Source organism: Anarrhichthys ocellatus, unplaced genomic scaffold, assembly GCF_004355925.1.
Source record: "Anarrhichthys ocellatus isolate YVR2014 unplaced genomic scaffold, GSC_Weel_1.0 scaffold2, whole genome shotgun sequence".
In the NCBI taxonomy this organism is placed as follows: domain Eukaryota; kingdom Metazoa; phylum Chordata; class Actinopteri; order Perciformes; family Anarhichadidae; genus Anarrhichthys; species Anarrhichthys ocellatus.
The window spans coordinates 16,587,882-16,607,106 of NW_022280032.1; the positions used below are offsets into that span (position 1 = coordinate 16,587,882).

Consider the following 19,225-nt stretch of genomic DNA (forward strand, 5'->3'; position numbering starts at 1 on the left):
TCCACCCCCCCCCCCCCCCCCCCCCCCCACCCCACCCCACCCCATCATTGCGCTTAAAGCAGAGTGTGAAGCCGTCAGCAGGAGATCAACACGCTAAAAGCACGGGGGACAGAAATCTATTAACTCAGGAATCCCGAACACCACACACACTGGACTCTGCAGCTCAGAAAGGCTGACACACCAACCATGTAAACACACATGCAGGCATTTTCAACCCAGAACAATTAGAAATGGTAGACATCTTCAAGTGCCGCACTTTTTATTCCAAATCTGCATCTCTGCAGAAAATCCATATCAAAGTGTTTGATAAAGCGGCCTGTATGTGTCTTTTAGGAACAATATTGACGGGATTGTTCGATGTCACAAACATGCTTGAAATCACAAAGATCACAAAGAAAATTGATGGTGTTTGTTTCCATCACTGCTGATCGAAGCTGGAGCCAATAAATAGCTGTGATGCAGAGTCATTGGTTCCGGAAATGAATGCCGATTGTAACCTGTTTCCCTCTAAAGACAAAAGCCAGATGTTAGTGGGTGTTAGTGTTATGTTTCCAATGGAGCTTATGGGGACATTTAGTGATCCCCAAACCTTCAGACCATGTTTTAAAGCTTCATGTCATTCAAAGGAACAATCATTTTCAAAATAGCCACCAAGACTAAAGACGAAACACTTTTGTGGAAGAAAAACGTGTGACTTTTGTGAGAAAATGTCCCATTCACTTCAACACAATTGGAGCTATAGTTCTGCCTCCACAGCCCTCACAGTAGCTACTAACTCGCCAACTATTGCACTTCTTCAGCAGTGAGATATAAATAGATAGAATAATAGATAGATGCATGTATGGATAAATGCATGACTCACCAATCCAACAGATAGCAATACCTAAAATTCGCTATGAAGAGCAAAGTAGAGAACACAAAAGATCCACACAGCAGTAATATAAGCCCTAATAGTAATAAAAGGTTCTTCCACTGAAGATGTTCACTATATCTCTAATCACAGATGCATGCTGTGGTTGGCTCAAACCCTTCTCTGGTGGGCTCATTTTTTCTTGCACTGTAGTTCAGTCAAAAGAATTACAAAAGTAATTCAATCCATTTTTCTTATTGCTTAGAGCAGAGAAAAATGTGCCCCATTCACTTCCATAAAAGAGGAGGATTTACAGAGGAGCAAGTGTTCAATGGAGATATGCTGGCACTGAATGTGGCCTTCAGGGAAAGGAAATATAGTTAGCTGAAATATTTTAAAGTCCATGTAAAACAACTATGGGATATGATATGATTAAATATTCTGCAACCTATCATATCTGTGAGACGTTTACCATCTAATATTTTACACACAGTAACACATGTTCTCGATACCGAATTCAGAGAATATCTATTGCCTCCCAACGAATCTCAACATGACGACGGTTGAGCCGGCGGTTTGCAATCAATGATAGACAATGCTGGGTCAAGTTTCTCAATGATTCAATCATTATTACCATGACTGATTCCCATTCCCACTGCAAACAGGTGTATGTTTTTTTAACAGGAGAAAGCAATATTGAATGCAATACAATACTTAATCCAGAGCCACAGACAACGGCAGATAAGCAGCTGCACATTATAGAATTCTCAATAAAGAGCCTATATGATTATACTCTTCCCTCTGTGGGATCCTGCATCCAAGGCTTAAGACTGCAGGCAGTGCCTACACACACACACACAGCTAATCTCAGACAGTGCATGCATGAACTCTCAGGAAAAAGTATTCAGTGTTCATTCAGTAAACTCAGGTGTCCCTGTGGTCTAAGGCAAATACTTTGTCAACGCAACGTTATTCTACACCAACTTTACTGCATGTAATCTCGCTCCCTGTCTTCAAAGGTTTTGTGTATCGCGAGTGTTAACTATTGACTAAATGCTAAAACAAACCTTATATAAAGATATATTTTATGACTGAAGTTAGAGTGTCTTTAGCCTCTGTTTTGACGTATTTCACAGTGAAACAGAAGATTTGAGCGGTGTACAGTTACAAGAGGGATTTAACTCTAATCCTTCGCATTTGATTGGATCACTGAATAGTGGGCGGATTTACAGTTTAGCACGATATGGAGCCACAGAGGACTCTGTGTCACTGCAGCCCGGGCAGTACATGCAGATGAAAGGCTGCATGGCGAGAGCATTTATTATCCGCAAAGTTTCCCTTGAATTAATTAGACTACTAGCTAGCATGATCCACTTGTAGCTAGGATAAGCAAATGTGGTCTAGCAGGATCTAAATGTTTCACCATGGAGCATATTCTGGAGGCTTTTAAGTACTTTACTATTATGCGTTTATTTATGTACACTATAGGTGTTGACAGCAATAACATTAACAGTGGCCCCATCAATAAAGTGTCGCAGTGAGCCATGTCAGTAGGTAAGCATGCACATAACCAAAACCCTGAAACTGTCTCACCTTAATGGAATGAAGCCATCTTTAATGCAATTAATTATTTTCCTGCTTTGACTAGTCAAATATCTGCTGTTAAGATTGTGATTCTTGTCTGATAAAGATTGAATCATAGATTCTGCTCCGTTTGCATTTTCCAAACAACACCTGCGTGTGGATGCGTTGCCTCTGACATCGAGATTGTAAAGCTTGTTGACTAACTGAAGCAACATGCTGACCAGACATCATTTGAACATGAACCGACAGAAGAGAGGAGAAGCAAAAATACATCCATGACAGGAACCTTAGTCACTAGAAAATGACTCATCACACTCCTGCAGGCCATAAAGATGAGGATACAAATTTGCCCAACTGAGTTAATCAAAATGTCATGTCTGTACTAAAAAACAGGCCTTCTTCCCCCCATTGTGTGGAAACTTTTCCGGGTTTTAGCCCAGAAACCTCAGTCAAATTAATATGCTACGAAAACATTGTTTTTATGGTCATAAGACAATGTATGAAGTCCAACAAATACTTCAAGCACAAACCCCCGGTCCCTAGAGGTGTAAACAAATAACGGTGCATTAGTTTAAGGTTGAAAATCCAGCAGTGATGAATTGTAGTTATGGCATATTTCATTACGGAGACTCCTTTTTGTCAGCAGTGTTTCTGTGTCTCAAGTACCAAGACAATCTGTGTCAAAATGTAGCCGACATCTTACAAGTATAAATACGTAAAATGTCTTCATGGTTGTTGCTCTACATAGTAGTATAAGAAGAGCGGATGAGCTGTTATTTTGTCCACATTGTATAGAATGCAAAAAATAAATGAAATGTACTTTTTCAGTTGTTTTAGGACTTCATGGAGCCCTACGCGTCTGATCAGTTTCTGTGTCAATAACTAACCCAACTAACCCTGCTGTAATTGAGATATTTTTTGCTGTCAGGCAGGAGGAATTTATATTTGGCACCGTTGAGATAAATATTTCATACCATCTCCACAAAACGTTTCTGATGTTTTGGATTACTTTCAAGTCAATAGCTGTCAATGGAGCCAGTTCCAATTTTCCATCGCACCGTAATGTTTGGCTTGCTCTTAAAAGGAAAGTGAGTCATGCTGCCATGGATCTTTTTAGTCATGTTATTACAATTCCGAGACACAAAGGCATCAGCGTCATGAGAAGATCCATGGTTAAGTCTGTTTGGTCGGGTTGCCTCACGTCCTATGTTAACAAAGGACACCTTATTTATCGTTGACTTTGACTATAAATTCTTAAGAAAAAGGTCTGATCGCGTCCGAAAGACTACAGTGACAATACTTGTTTTTTTCACAAACACTTTTGCGTTGAACTGCATGTATGGAAGACATACTTTTCAAACATTCTTCAAACATTCACATTAGCTACCAAACAAAGGTTGATTGGTATAAACATTCCACGCAGGCCTCAAGGTACAAACACTAAGCTTGATTTTGTCTTGCCCCCCCCCCGTATTTACCTTGGCCACAGTATGTTGCAATAAAGACAAATGATTTATCACACAGTTATCAGCCTCTTCCACACCAAATGCTCAAAACTGTCACTTTTACAATGCCTGCCACATTACAAATGTCCACATATATGTGCCAGCAGTTATTGTACCCTCCTGCATCAATAAAGAAATGTCAAGAACGGCGATTGACCGAGCATATATGGGGTTTTTCATCCAACCCTAGTTATTTCAGGCATCCAAGGCTCCCAAATTACACAGGATACAACTCTCCCAGTTGAATCATCAGCACAAACAATACAAACTGAACATATTTGAACTGAAAAGAATGGATTCAGTTGTTCATGTGATACAACCAGTGGGTTGTATCACATGAACAACTGAATCCATTCTGTTCTAAGTGGGTGAGTGCACCCCCTTAGAAAGCCAATGTTATGAGTGGAGAAAGGTGCTATACATAAAACAAAAATCAACTTTAAGGTTAAATCTCTTATAGTATTTTTGGGGGGCTACTGTCTGTCTGCCAGGAGAGCTAACAAACAGGACTTTGAACTTGTAACTTGCAGGCTCTCATGTTGCACAGTATGCAGGCTTAATATTTCCCACAGTAGTCTTAAGTTTTACTAGCCAAGCTAATATTTTCCACAAGCTTTGTGCTAAGCTAACGTCGTACTAAACACATCCCTGACTTTCAGCGTGGCTGCTCTAGGTGCACAGAGATGATGTTGACATTGACATTCTTATCTGCCTCTGCCTCTAGGCAGTAGTGCATACTAATCCCCCCCTGTCGCAGTGTTCATTTATTGTGTCAAGCTGGAGAATACAACTGGTGACAAAACATCAGAAATGCAAACAGTGAAGCCTACACAAAGCAAAAGAGTTGCACTAACACACATAAAAGCAGGCTTAATAGTCCACTCACCATTTCAGCAAATGCTAAATAGGCCTTCAAAGACTACAGGACCCAGAGTTCCCAACAGATCAATATCAGTCCTACGGCATAATGAGGGCAGTAACAGGTTGACTGTTGAATGATAGGTAATTAGGATTTCAATCGTGTCCTAAAAGAAGACACAATGTTGCAGTTTGTACATTTGTTTAGGCAAGTGGCTTCAAAGTTCCGAGGCCCTGATTGAAGATGCTTGACTGTCTATTATCTCTTATCTAGACTTTGAAACAGTTGAAACAAAACAGCTTGTTTTTTTTCACTAGAAATATTCTGTAAGATTTCTGTAGATTGGGAGTTGAAAGCTCCCTTTCCCTTTCTCCTTATCTATCTTGTTTTATAAGAAGAAAAGATCTTCTGGCAAAACTTGATTGGAAAGCAACATAAGAAGCTAAAATCTCAGTTCTATAAATGTCATCCAGCTCTGTTTTCTCTTGGTGGGCAGGTGAAGGTAAACAAACCAATTGAACTTTTTCAAATTAAATTAAAATGACAAGTGATTGACAGTGTGTGGGACTCCTTGCTTCTTCTCAAATGAAAGTGGGGAGAAATAACTGTAGAAAAGTATTAGGTCTCATTTACATAAGCACTGCATTAGTAGTCAAGTATTGTATCTTCACAACTATCTGTGATATCAGACATAATTAGATACGTCTGTGAAGTATGCTCTCTATTCTCAAATCTGTGATGGAACAATGTAGCCGCTATCCAAGCAGACACTTACTGTAGAAATAATATGCACTCATGCATACGTACAGTGCGGTGCACACACCCACCAACCACCTACACTACAAAAGACATGGATGTGCAACGGCAATACAAGTTATGCAGACATAAATTGTTGTTTGGCCGTGGACGTAGTGGGTATGCTTTCCCAACGTGTATATACCCCGTGTGTATGTTTGTGTGTTATGTACTCTTTGGTGTTGTCAGAGTATTGAATTGTCTCTTGTTTGTGTGTCCATGTGTGTTTGTGGGCTTTCACGTGTGTGAAAATGTCTTTGCATGTATGGATGTGATGTCAGTGTGGCGTACTTTTTGTGTGTGTTCGCTGATGTGTAACAGTAGCTGTGTACACGTGTGTTTTTGTGTGTTTGCAGTCGAAAGCAGATGCGTGAGATGCTCCTATTCACCCCCTCGGCTCAAACCTGCCTGGGGTTAAGTGGAAAGTGTAAGGAGTTCAAAGAAACCCAATGCAGTTCCAGACAAAAAAAAAAAAATGTCCTCAAGGAATAGTGAGTAGGGTTGGGTTTGATGTTCGTGAAGGTCGAAAAGAGAAGGAAAGAGGAAAAGGCGAAGGAAACCATGTTGCTCTCTTCCATTCCAGCCAGAAACGTGCCCTGTTCATATACCGTAGGCTTTCATTTTGTCATTAGTCTCTATCAGCACCCGTCTGTTAGTGTTAGTGTGTGTCAGACAGCTATCTTTCTCGCTCTCCCCGGTTTGATGATAGAGAGGTCATTTCAGCTTTATGACGGTACGACTCTAGTGATGAGGATGTGAGAGCTGAGAGCGTGTCAGGGTGGGAAACAGTGAAAAATACTTTGTGTGTTCCTCTGCGTGTACACATAACAGCACACATCTGTGCCTTTTCTCTGTGTGCCTTCGTATAATCGTGTGTGTGTGGAAAAATGTGGGATAGGGTCCAACTCCTGCCGCTGTGCCCATCACTGAATGGGCTGTTAATAGAGAGTAATGAGGGAGTACTCTCATGGCAGATGTGCCCTCCCTGAAATTCTGTTTTACCCCGAGACTGTAAAGCTGACCCAAGCGAGACATCAGCATGCACGCAGCCGCTCCCTCGCTCTGATTAAGCTTTGCATGTGATGCGGGATTTCGAATGGTTTGTTCACTAAGTTTGCCTAACGCTGCTGTACCCCAGGAAGTAAGAGTAAGTATCATTTCGACATAGCACCTAGAGTCACATTAAATGGCAAAAGCCCTGGCGGTGTCAGCCAGGCCCAAAATCTGTTAGAGGACCATCTTCTTCACTGGAGTGTGAAATTATTTTAGCTCTCTGCTCATTATAGGATTTTAAAATGCATTATAGTTAGGGCTTTTATGGTGTGCTGCGGCATTAATTCAATTTGCCCCATTCACGCTTTCTTATTATCATGCTCAGTTCAAGCTACAGGGGGAGAGGAAGCTGCTGAGCAGTGCTGCCTTATCTCTAAAGGATATAAACTACACTACCCAGCTCAATCAGAGCCAGCCCGGACTGCTCCATCCCTCCATCTACTTTTCCTCTGTCTGCCCCTCTCCTTTTCTACAAATGCTGCTTCCTGTGGCGACCTCTATCTCTCTTTGCGTACTCCATTCCTCTCTCCATTTCCTTCCGAGTTGGTGATTGATGGGGGTTGTCCTCGGAGCCCTTTCGATATCTTTCCATAGAAGCACATATACAGGCAAAGAAACACAAACACACACAGACAGCCCATGCACAGTTAGAGATGCCAACACACACAAACACATACGCACAGCTAGACCAGTGCCAGGCAGAAGCAACAGAGGGAGCCGCACAGATATAATGGGGAAAAAAAGCAACGGTGTATGGGTGAGACAGTATCAATCCATCACTGAAACCAGAACCTGGGTCTGTGTTTGTCTAGCAGAGAGAGAGGCATTCTGGGAACACCCTATCACTGTCTGTTATTGTGCTTCGGTACAATAATGTGTTGCATTACTGCAAATGTATTCCTGCGAAAGTGCAGCAGATTATTATGGAGCAGCAGACTCTGGCAGTGTTCCTCCAATGTAAACGCAGAAAAAAAAAAAGAACATATGGGTCGTCCATTGTCTGTATTGCACATATACACACACATGTGCACAAAAAAACGCACTGCACTAGTCACATGCATTCAACTGTAACTCAGCATGTGACCTGGCTTATTGGTAATGGGGGAAGAGGAAGAGAGGATGAGGATAAAGTCCTCATTTAGATATCTAATCCAGTGAGCAGTCTGTCCTCCGAGGACCATCATCTCCCATCATTACCAGCAAGATTAAACAAGATCAATGTTTATCACCCACTGTGTGAGAGAGAAACCAAGTGTTAAACTCCCCCACCTCATCACGGTTTATCACAATGTCTGCTATCTGAGCTACATTTAAAAAAACAGAAATCTATGATTATGTTTACCATATGTAAAGACCAAAATTAATCAACTTTAATGCCCCAAATCTGTGATAATGTTCACACATTCACATTGGATGAACATGATCGCATATTAACATCTTTTTTAAGCTAATGCTCCATCAGTAGGATTTACTGTAAATATACTGTGATCTCGCACTCAATCCAAATATTATATATTTTCAACCTCACCGCTATCTATCTGAGTTTAGGGATATAATGTGGAAAATGCCAGCAGTTCTTGCCGATGTTCTCTGTATTTTCTCATTTCATTGAGAAATCAGCAAAATAATCCGATTTTCTGAGACATTTGAGTTAGTTGGTGGTTGTTATTATCAATCGAGACAACGTTATCTTGTATTTCGATATCTTGACATATGATTTTATCATAGTATGATTCCATTGAAAGACAAATTACTCCCCAGCCCTACTTGTAGAGCCTACGTATTTTCGCATTTTACTCTGTGAATTAAGGATTCGTTTGTACCTAACCAGAATAGCTGATAGTTGGAACAGTGCACTAAACAAGACGGTTTTGGTGAGTCTAATCTTGTTTCAGTCCAGTTTAAATTGAGTGTGTTTTACAATGAGGTAACAAGGCAATCAGGCCTGTCTCAGTTCAGTGAAAGAGAGAATTAATTCAGAAGGTGTACGGTTGTATTTTTCTGTTTAGGTGTAAAAAATGGTCCTCATTTATTTTGTTTATTTTATACAACGAAGCAGATCGCCACGCGCAATACACACAGCTTCTGCAAGCAGGACACCCCTACTTTCTCGGTCAATATATCAGCCCTGTTGAATTATTTCTTCTGCGGATTACATTTACCATCAGCATGAATTGGGCATCCACATAAAAGGTGGCAAATAATTTTTCCCTTCAAGACAGGCTGAGTGACTCATTTGTAACTTTGAGCGCATGATTTTTCATGTGGTTAACTGAACATTTAGGGACAGATTCTCAATTTAGCGTTTGACAGATGCAGCCGTTTCTCCGTTAGCGATATCCATCAAAGCCAAGTTAACTCGCATTCAAACAATTCATTATTGAAAAGACATGATTAAATAGAAGCCGTGGTGTCGGGCAGAAAGGGCAAGAGTAATTATGAGTCGATAACTTGTGAAAAATTATGTCTAAATACGCTCTTGTTTTGAATCTTTTTCTTTGTTTCATTTTGAGTAAAAGGTCTTATGAGAACTGCTGCACACACTGTGCACTCCGTTCCAGATCTTGATCCTTAATGGCAGTGGCGCGTGTCTATGTGTTTCCACAGCAAGGCTGGCACCACTAACGACGCAGCAGCATCCCTATCCCATCCTTCTCAGCACATCATAAGACTGGAGAGACCATATGGTCTGATTAGTCCACAGAATTAAACCCTACACTGTCGAGGCAAAGAGGAAGATAGAAAGAAAGCCGCCCACGTTCAATGGTCCAGCTGAGAACGGACACAAATTGGTAGCTGGAATAAAAAAACAGAGAAACCCTCAACGGACATGCGCCACACGCACACCCGCCAAGTTTGGAACAGACATAACAGAAATGTCCAAATACAGATGGAAAAGACATAACAAAAGCACGCGATCCACAGTCCAAGCCAGATCACAAAACAAGCAGGAACAAAAATGGTCTTTTGTATGTACTCCTTTGTGCTGTTTATATCCTCTGTTTATCTCTCTATATATCTCTCTATATATATGCAACTCTCACACACACACAAACATGCTCAGATTCCATTTGAAAGTGAAACGGCCAATGTAGCCCATGCTCCCTCCTGGAGACTCATCAGCCCTGAGAGGTACTAAATTTCCTCTGCATCAAAAACATCTGCTACTGTAATAACTCATCCTCTGGCTGTGATGGAGTTGTAAACCGTCTCCCTGTTTCTTGGAATTGATTAGCAAACCGAACCGGGAGATGGACGTCGTCTTCAAAAACATTCTCTAATCTGAGCTGCAGTCCCCTCTCCTTCTACAGAGTATTTCTGTTTGCCAGCAAGACTAGAAAATGTCTTGCTCTTCATTCTAACATCTCTTTTTGCATGGCAGTCATTTTCATCTTTTCAAGAAAAGCCACGCTCACACTGCAAATTGGTGTTGCGCAATTACTGCAATTCCTGCAATTTGCGCGCTTTCCTCCGAAGCAAAGTTCACGGCATGTCAAAACATATCACTGGGCAGCTTGGCCAGCCATGTGATCTGTTTTTTTTCCCAGCATTAAAAATCTCCTTGTTCACAGTTCACCCAGTAAAGCTTTTAAAGTTGTCTGTGTCCTGTGTGTTTATCAGTGCCTCTTTTGGGCCACCGAGAGCGGAGCCGCAACCATTGTTATGCTCAGTTAATTGGACCTGTGGGTACAAAAAGGTTGAGAAATTCAACACCAAATAGATAAATAAGCACAAGCATTGAATTCCCATGACATATCCCAGCGCTAGCTCCAATTTTCCCTTGCTCATTCTAGCGGTCTTGTCTGAAAGGCTGATTCATTAGAGTGCTTCGGGATAGTTCTTTCAGCCTTCGGACTCAATCACACACCTACCTCACCACGAGTTTGTAAACTATCAGCAACAGTCTGTCAGAGCCTGTTGTGCGACATATAAATTGTTGTTTAAAGTGATGTTTTGTGACTGGGAGCAAAACAGCTTTGGGTTAATCAATAGCACAAAATCAATTCAGCTCCTTTAGGGGAAAGCCACAGAGAGGCTATCCGGCATGCAAAGGTGGAGCCAGAACACACGTTTTAAATGGACAGGGAAAATGGCAGGTGTGGAGGGGACAGCCAGTGAAATAAACTGTTACTGTGTTCATTACAAATTATTCCAAATTTGGCAAAACACAATCGCAGAAGATTAAATTACTTCAATGAAACCCTCAAACCTTTGTCTCCAACTCAGTTGGTGTCAGCACATCATGGATTAGATTGAATAAAACCAAACCTTCTCAGTTGGCGATAAGCTCATTGTACAATGAGCAAGTCGTCCTCATTTATCACACAGGTAGACACCAGGTTGCACTGAGGCATTCTGGGAATCTGTGCCGTTGGAGGTCAGGAAGACTTTTACCTGACAGCGACTGCCTCCGTGCAATGTCTGGAGTTGACAAAGTCTGTGGTAATGGGCATCAATAATGCAGACCCTTGGCCAAATAAAAACTCACAGCGCTGTGCCTTATGCAGCACTCACATCTCCTACCACACCTCACACAACCAGCGTCATTTATTTGGGTCGACTGTTGAGGTTTCTGCTGTAATGAGATATGCATTGCTCGTGTAAACAGAATGACAGACAGACAGTGTACACTGTGCGCTCATTTCACATCTTCGGCTGTATAATTATGTTTTGGACAACGTGTCCTGCTCTGACATCAGCATACACGCGCAGATATTTTCCTCCCTGTTTCTCTGGTAGTTCCGCCAATTTGATCTGCTGTGAGGGTCAGTGGATCAAGCAGATCGGACTTGACTGATTCACGTCGAATGCAGTTTCTGTCATTGTCATTGTAATGTCTTGATAAAACTCGGCGTTTATGCTATCAGGTATATTCATTGAGTCACGGCAGGCCACTGACCCAGTTTTAGTGCCACAGCAATTCCTGCATAGTGTCCTCCAAAGAAAAAGAACAGCAACAGCTCCATTGTCAGACCTTTAGGAATTATGACTGGAAGGTCAGAAAGTGTAACGTTGTTCTGAAGCCACAAAGTCCGACAAAGTTAGGAGGGCGGGGTGTTGGACGAGTCCTCAAAACGTTCGCCTTTGACACGATATTCACTTTCTGTTTACCGCCAACAGAAGTGAGTGTTATTGTTTTAACCATGACGACAAAGGTAATCTAACCATAAAGGTCTAGTGTGGAGGATCTGGCGGCATCTAGCGGCGAGGCTACACATCACACCCCACTAAAATCTCTCCCGGGCGCCAAGCGTCTAGGAAAACTATAGCGGCCAACGCAAAAACACGCAAGCGCTATCTAGAGCCATTGTTCGTTTTTTTAACATATTTAATAATGTTATATTCCATTTGTACCAATTGATCCCTCTAAATGCTACACACACTGTTCCTTTAACAAAGTCATGTTTTTTTCAACCCAAAACACAATCTGCCCCTAAACCTAGCCTTGTCAGCAGTTACTTGTAACGCTTCTGGAAGGCACAGACAGATAATGTCGTCCTGCTGACAGGGGTGTCAGATCAGAAAATGCTTACGAAGTGCGATGACAAACAACTTATTTTGATGTGTTACCTTACATAACAATGATCCCACTGAGCTCCAAATTTAAATACGTCTCAATACTCTGTACCCCCCCCCACCCCCCAACAATCTTCAGACAAATACTAGCTCACATTGCCCTTTTCACATTTGTACAGTACAGTACTATACCCCCTGTGCCCTGTAGCCATCCACTCTCCGACAGACCAGAGTACATGCACACCTCATTCCCGTCCTGCCACCCAAATAGTTTCTCACTTTCTGCCCTCTAACCGTCTGACAATTGTGTTTCACCAGGCTGACCTCTCATCAGCAGTACACAACTCCCTGCCTCTGATCTGGCTGCCCTTTACTTATCTTCAGTCAAGCTCATAGGCACACAGGGAAAAACAATCTCCCACAGACATGCATTAGCACACTCCTTCCATCTTTTTCTGCCTCCATCCTTCCTTGTTCTCACTTGTTTTTCACCTTTGCCTCACTTAACCTTCTTGGTCATAAAGCCACACTCTGTGACCATGCCCCCAGCATTACAGCTTGTCCTGACCTTTCTGTGCCCCAATAGAAGTGCCTTGTACCCACTTTAAATAACTCTTGCAGGAGAGCTACTTTCCTTCCTCTCCCTGCTTCCTGTGCTTAATCCCATCTTAAAAAAAAGAAGCTGTGGCACACACACTCCCCTTCCCTCCTACATGGCATCAGATACATACAAGGACTATAGAGAAGAGAGGGCTGCAGGGATGTTGCTTAGACACATCCATTTGATATCTGAGAGACCACAGAGCAGAAATCAAACGCTGCAGACATGTTACAGTTAGCATGTTGTCAGGCAACACATCTGAAAATCTCTGCTGCTGGGAATCTGGATACTAAAAGGACAATGATAACATTTAACACAAGCACAGACTGATACTCAAACAAATTTACACAATAAGATTTGTACATGTGAAAAAATGCCTCGTGCATATGCACATGCGACCCCACATGCTCACAATTGAACACACATAATAAAGCATAATCACCACAGGCATTCTGACTAAATTGAATAAATGCAGACAGCTTTTTTGTGAAATTGTTTTCTACTTAAACAAACAGCCCCACAGTCACAAATTACAAACAAAAATGAGATCGGGTCTCTTCTCAATTCATTTCACATCACAAGATGAATATGCAAATACAGCAGTGGTGGTGGTGGTGTGTGTGTGGGGGGGGGGGGGGGGGGGGGGGGGAGGAGGAGTATGAAAGGGGAAATTGGATTAAAGTCAGCATGAGGCAAGATGCTGATTATGAGATGGAGAACGGAGGAGAGACTAGGCCGGAGAGAGAGCAGAATATTGTTCCCTGACAAACAGGCTGAGACGAGGTGATTACCACAAGCTGAATGCCACCCTGCCCACAGATACCCAACGGAGAGGGAGAAACCACTACAACATCCCCCACTCCAACTCACAAAGGAATGCACCACTTATTCAATACTCCTCCTAACACGTCAAATACCATTAGCAGATTCCTACTCAGGTGCGAAGAAAAGAATTCTTCGGGTGGGACAAACCAACAGCAAAACGCAAAAAAAAAAAATCCCCACCAATATAAATCTAAAGTGACGTCCTCTGTGGGCCAGCAGAAATCCGTTACAGGAAGAGCTGTAGAGGTCCCTCACTCCCTCTCCTCAAAAACAACACCACATAACCAGTTTCTGTGAGTCATGAGTCATGGCCTACTTCCATTACTTTTCTTCCCTTCTTATACCGCTGGTTTGATACACAGAGGCTGTGTCAGAAAAATATCACTTCATTGTTTTCTCTGGGGATTATTGGTGTACTGAATATAGATTAGCAGGTAAATATGTCTCCAGCATTAGCAGGGGATCTAGTCAAGGAGAAAGGAGGAAGACTTCCATGGGCCCCTGAGCAAGATAGTTACACAAAATATAATGCATGAGTGAGAGGAACAGTGTCAAAGCTTGTCAGGGGGTCCTGAAATCCTGTCTATGCACATGCAGTAAAGCCCTTATTAGATCCCCCCCAAAATGTCTTACTATGATCTTTTACAGCTATCTGAAAATAATGCTCCATACATATACTCTAATAATGAGTTACACAACCTAATATACTGATTACGTAAAAGAGTTTCGAGCACAGTAATGATTCAAAGAAAAGAAATTAAGTGAAAATGTTTGTTTTGTTTTTGCAAAAGAGAAAGTATTTCCTAACTTTGTGGGTGTGATTAAAAAGTAAGTGGTGTAATGAATCACAGCGCAGTGATGGTAATATGTAATATAAGAATATTACTTCAGGAATGAGAGAGAGTAAAGAAGAATCCCAAACTGGTTAAGCAAAGTCAGTGTTTACACTGAGCGGTCGTATGTGACAATATGTTGCACGATTACATTGAATGGTCGATATCTGCAGAAAATGGCAATCACGATGATGACTAATTATATCGGATATGAGAGATATGAGAGATATGGTAAATTATCTTAATTGTATTCATGACTATGAAGCAACCACATTTACTAGATGTAGGCCTGTGTATCTTTTAATAAATGGATGACAAACTGTGCATTTCCTGGGTAAATTGTGTGCAAACAACTGTGGCACTCTGTCCTGAAAAGAATTTGGCATATTTAGCCCTTATGATTCAACATTTATTCAAATAAAACATTTCAATATGGATTTTGATTAATACAACAGAATTCAAAGACGGCTCAGTGTTCAAACAAATCACATCTTAGAGGCATGGGGGGAGGGGGGGGGGCAGAGGATGAGTTTTTGGTAAGCACGTTTTTTTTCAGGTAAGTATGTCAATGAGGATGGACCCCATACTGAGAGTAATCCAGTGCTGCTGCTCCATCTCCCCCTTATATGCAGCGTGCCAGAATAATTCATCTGAGATATCTAAGTGTCGAACTAGACTTTTTAATCTCCATTTGAACAGCACAAATAACCGCTCTTGTGATGGCTCTAATCATAACGATGTGCTCACTGCCACCTTATTAACATAAGAAAGCCTCGCACCAGTGGGATATGCATCTCATGCCCACATTAACCAGCTAATGAACACATTCACTTCACATTTAGTAAATCTACATTCACCAGTTAATAGCCACAGCACTCTTTCCCCCCACACAGACTGTAACGGACATGTGTGCATTCTTGGAGTTATCCAGGAGAGTAAACAGAAAATCAATAAGGTAGACATTTACATACAGGACAGACGATATGGCTTTATGGTAATTGTGTTAATAGTAGTTGTAATAAAAGTAGAGGAAGCAGCAATTTTAGTTTTGTAGAAGAAGAGGATGAAAGGCTAGATTTTTCACCATTGGTACATCTGTGTTAGAATGAAAGTGACAGTATACACAAGGTGTGTGAATGAAATGAAAGGAAGACTCAACAATTAGAGTAGAATATGATCCTATAAAGATGCTGCGAAAAAAAGAAACCTGACTGTACTGTTACAAAGGCACAGGCAGTACCTGAGAGGCGTGATTTCACCTCTGCTTCTGGTTTTTGACATGTTGTGGCTCTGGATTGTGTCAGGGTGTGCCTATTATTTTGTCCACCCCCTCGTATGTGAATAATGTAGTAAATACTGTTATGGTTCGCACTGAATGCCACTGACTTGAATATTCTTTGAACTGCTGGCAGACTGCTGCCTGACAGTGTTTTCTGTTTGACATGCAGCAGGTGACTGTCAGCACCACGGACAGCTCCATGCTACAGAGAGTCCACGGTTGGGAAATAAGTCGAGCAGATAAAACATATGGGGCCTTATTAAAACTGTTGTTATCGTGCCTGGGGTCGTGCCTTAGTGTGACCGTGCAGTCTCACATTTGCATACAAAACATACGCCTACAAAGACTCACATATACAAAGCATCTCGCTCATTCTTTTCTCTCTCTCTCTCTTTATTTGTGTCTCGGAACTCCTTTATCTATGGAACGGACAACAGATTTATTACAACACCCAAGCAAACCCACAAGCAGCAGTGAGAAGCAAATTCACAAGAGAGATTAGGGTTGAATCTTTAAAAAAAAAAACATTTCTAAAAAAACAGCTAAAATGGACTCATTCACTCAGAGAGATGTGCATGCAGGGATTGGGAGTGAGACAAGCAGAAGAAAGGCCTGTCCTCCCAGACTCGCGTTCAGGATTCTGTCTGGAAAGCTGTAGTCGCAGGATAAAGAACATGCCATGCCTTTGATCAGGAGAGGAGATTTTCGCAGGCAAGAGAGGTAAAATGGTGGGAAAGTATCTGAATATCTGTCAGGCTGGAGTGGCTTATTTCTGTTAAGCATCTGTGCGGAACAAAAAAAAAATTCTTCTGACTATTTTTGCTCTCTCTGAAAAACCTCCAGACAAACAGCGCACACTGTTTCTTGCACACTGCGTAGCTCAATTACAAAGCAAATCATTTTAAATTCCTTGTTTTTGTTTTCTTGCTTTTTAAGAAGTCTAACTTTTGGAGGAGCAAAAACAAAACGTATACATTTGATACACACTAGTTTCACCTTTGAATTTGAGAGGTTGCCTGGCTGTGGCAGTGCTCTACTCAAATCCCTGGGACTAGAGAGTGAATGAGAGGAGGATTAGAGGGGTAATGCCAGTAGATGAGAGGGAGCGAGGGTCGCAGTGGTTTGCCACTCTGCAAGGATTAGCTCTGAAAACAACTTCACAGTTGCATACTCTGTCAATCAAGGACATACTGCAACCGGTTCACAAAAGACACTTAAACATAAACTGGAGGGAAAAAAAATGTTCTCCCTGCTACAAATGAGCTTGTAATATTCAACCATAATTGAAATATCTCATGCATATCTTAATAAATTGGATACATTTTGAAATACTTTTTTTTTAAATGTATTGCAATGTTAGAGCTCATATTCCAGATATGTGGCTGGGTGGATGATAATGAGGCACACCTGTGGAATGATCCTGTGCTGCAGCTACACTGACAGCCCTGTATGGATATGATGGATATGTCAGGCCTGTTGAGGGGCTCCACTGATGACGGGTGATGTGTCCAGATGGCAGAACAGTTTTACCATGTGCATGTAATGTGCTGAATGCCATTAAAATAGGGCATCATCTCCACAATGCAAATTATTTCTTGGGAAAGGGGGGGGGGGGTACATGGCCTCACTTTAGTGCGGATTAATGGAGGAATAATACACACCTCGTTTATCCTGAATCTTAACAGTGAGCTCCAGGAAAGGCTCTGTCTCCCTATCCAGCCTCCTGCTTATCGTGATATCTCCGCTCTCGCGCCCCACGGTGACAGGAGAGCTCTCTGACTCCGGGTAAACCAACTCGTAGGCGGCTGACGGAAACCTGGTGGGACTCAGGCTCGTTATGACTGAGCCAATGCTGGCGTCTTCAGACACGTTGAGGGAAAGCGCTGTGCCTGGTTCAATTAGAGCCCTCGGCGACCGTCCTCCCCTCCCTGACCCCGCTACTTCAGCGGCACGCGTCGCCCACCGCTGTGGAGCAACAGTAACCACTACACTTTTACTGGTCAGAGGGGGCCACCCGTGATCTCTGGCAAACACATAGAATTTGACTTTAGAGGGGAGCCCCAGGATAGAGTCAACCAGCAAAACTTCCCCTGTTTTCGGGACAACGTAGAAACTGCCATTTTTGGGGATGGAAATGTATGTCAACTCCGCGTTATTGCCGCTGTCTGCGTCGACAGCCTCCAGCCTGTAAACCACGCTACGGAGAGCCGTGGTGTCATCTAAAGTTAGGTGAACGGCGTCCGCGCCGCGAAAGGTCGGCTCGTGATCGTTGGTGTCCAAAACGTCCACTTTCACCGACGCGACCTGGCAGACGACGGACTCCGAGGCGCAGGTCTGGCAACATAGACCAAGTCTCAGCAGGTATTCTGAGCGAGCCTCTCTGTCCAAAACCCTGGAAGTTTTGAGCATTATATTCCCCCGCTTGTGGTGGGCGAAGGCGCGGAAATCGTCGCTGTCGTTTCCGTACAGTTTGAAGTGCATCCCGGAGAGTGGGCACCATTTTTGCGCGTCGATGCGCCTCACCGGAATGCTCAGTCCGTTTACTTTAGAAGCCGACGGGGAGTTCTCAAAAACATGCCCGTGGAAGAACGGCAGTCGCTCCCGTGTTTGATGTCCAGCAGCCGGCGTCAGAAGGCAGCATAACAAAACACCCCAAATCATGTTGGTGGCAAGTTATGTGCCCCTCAGGGGGGGTTGGTGGAAAATCATTAAAACAGAAAAGAGAAACACCTGAGAAAGATTTCCTTCATAGTTATCCACGTTATGATCCTTCCAGGAGAACCCCCCCTCAACTTAAAGCTTGTTCATCCTAAAGGAGATCCGTCTCCGGTCTCCATGCAGCTGCGTTCAGGCAGTCCACAGCGCTGCAGGCAGTTGGCTGTGCTCGTATCCAGCGTTCAGCACCAGAGCACCGGACAGCGCCAAGCGCGGGGGCGTGGCGGCGCACTAGGGACGGATCTCCTCAGTGAACCCCACCCTGTGTGCTGGTCAGGAGGGTCCCCGCCTCAAACCTCTCCACTGAGCCTGTGCACACGCAGCAAGAGCCTCCCCAGCTGTAGAACACCGCTCTCAGCGGGAAGAGATGGGGACAGAGAGAAAATCACTCATCCTTCCTTTCCAGAGAAAGTCGAGTTAACACACAGGCTATCCTTCATTCTGACGCTCGGGCAGGAAACAAATACTGGCTCTGGTGAAGTAGTCAGGGCTGCCTTGCTCAAGAACACTTCTACAGTTGTTGTTGAAGGAGGAATTACTGGCGCACTGCACACTCATCGTCTCCCTGCCTGTCTGAGGAAATGGATCCACGAGCTAAATCCCTCTTTAAACTTTAGGTTACAGTTCTTTCAATCACATGTTCACACAATCACGTTTCATTTACAGATTGAAAAAAAAAAAAATATCTGGAAAATGCATAAATTGAAATGCAATTGCTGGGATCTGGGCTGTTAAACTGTGTAAACATGATGATTTAAGACAGCCTTGCGTGGCTCCATTTGTCTTTGCAGCCAGTGTTACGTGCACAC

The 19,225-nt window shown here is 42.8% G+C and overlaps 1 protein-coding gene across 1 annotated transcript in view; it reads right to left on the bottom strand.

Moving 5' to 3' along the window:
• Nucleotides 1-18,968, bottom strand: part of LOC116388389 (neural-cadherin-like) — a 77,678-nt gene extending 58,710 nt beyond the window's left edge. The window contains exon 1 of the mRNA XM_031856185.1: nucleotides 17,363-18,968. Coding sequence (XP_031712045.1) covers nucleotides 17,363-18,362 — 1,000 coding nt within the window. The 5' untranslated portion in view covers nucleotides 18,363-18,968. The remainder of the gene's footprint in view (nucleotides 1-17,362) is intronic.
• Between the last annotated feature and the right edge of the window lie 257 nt (nucleotides 18,969-19,225).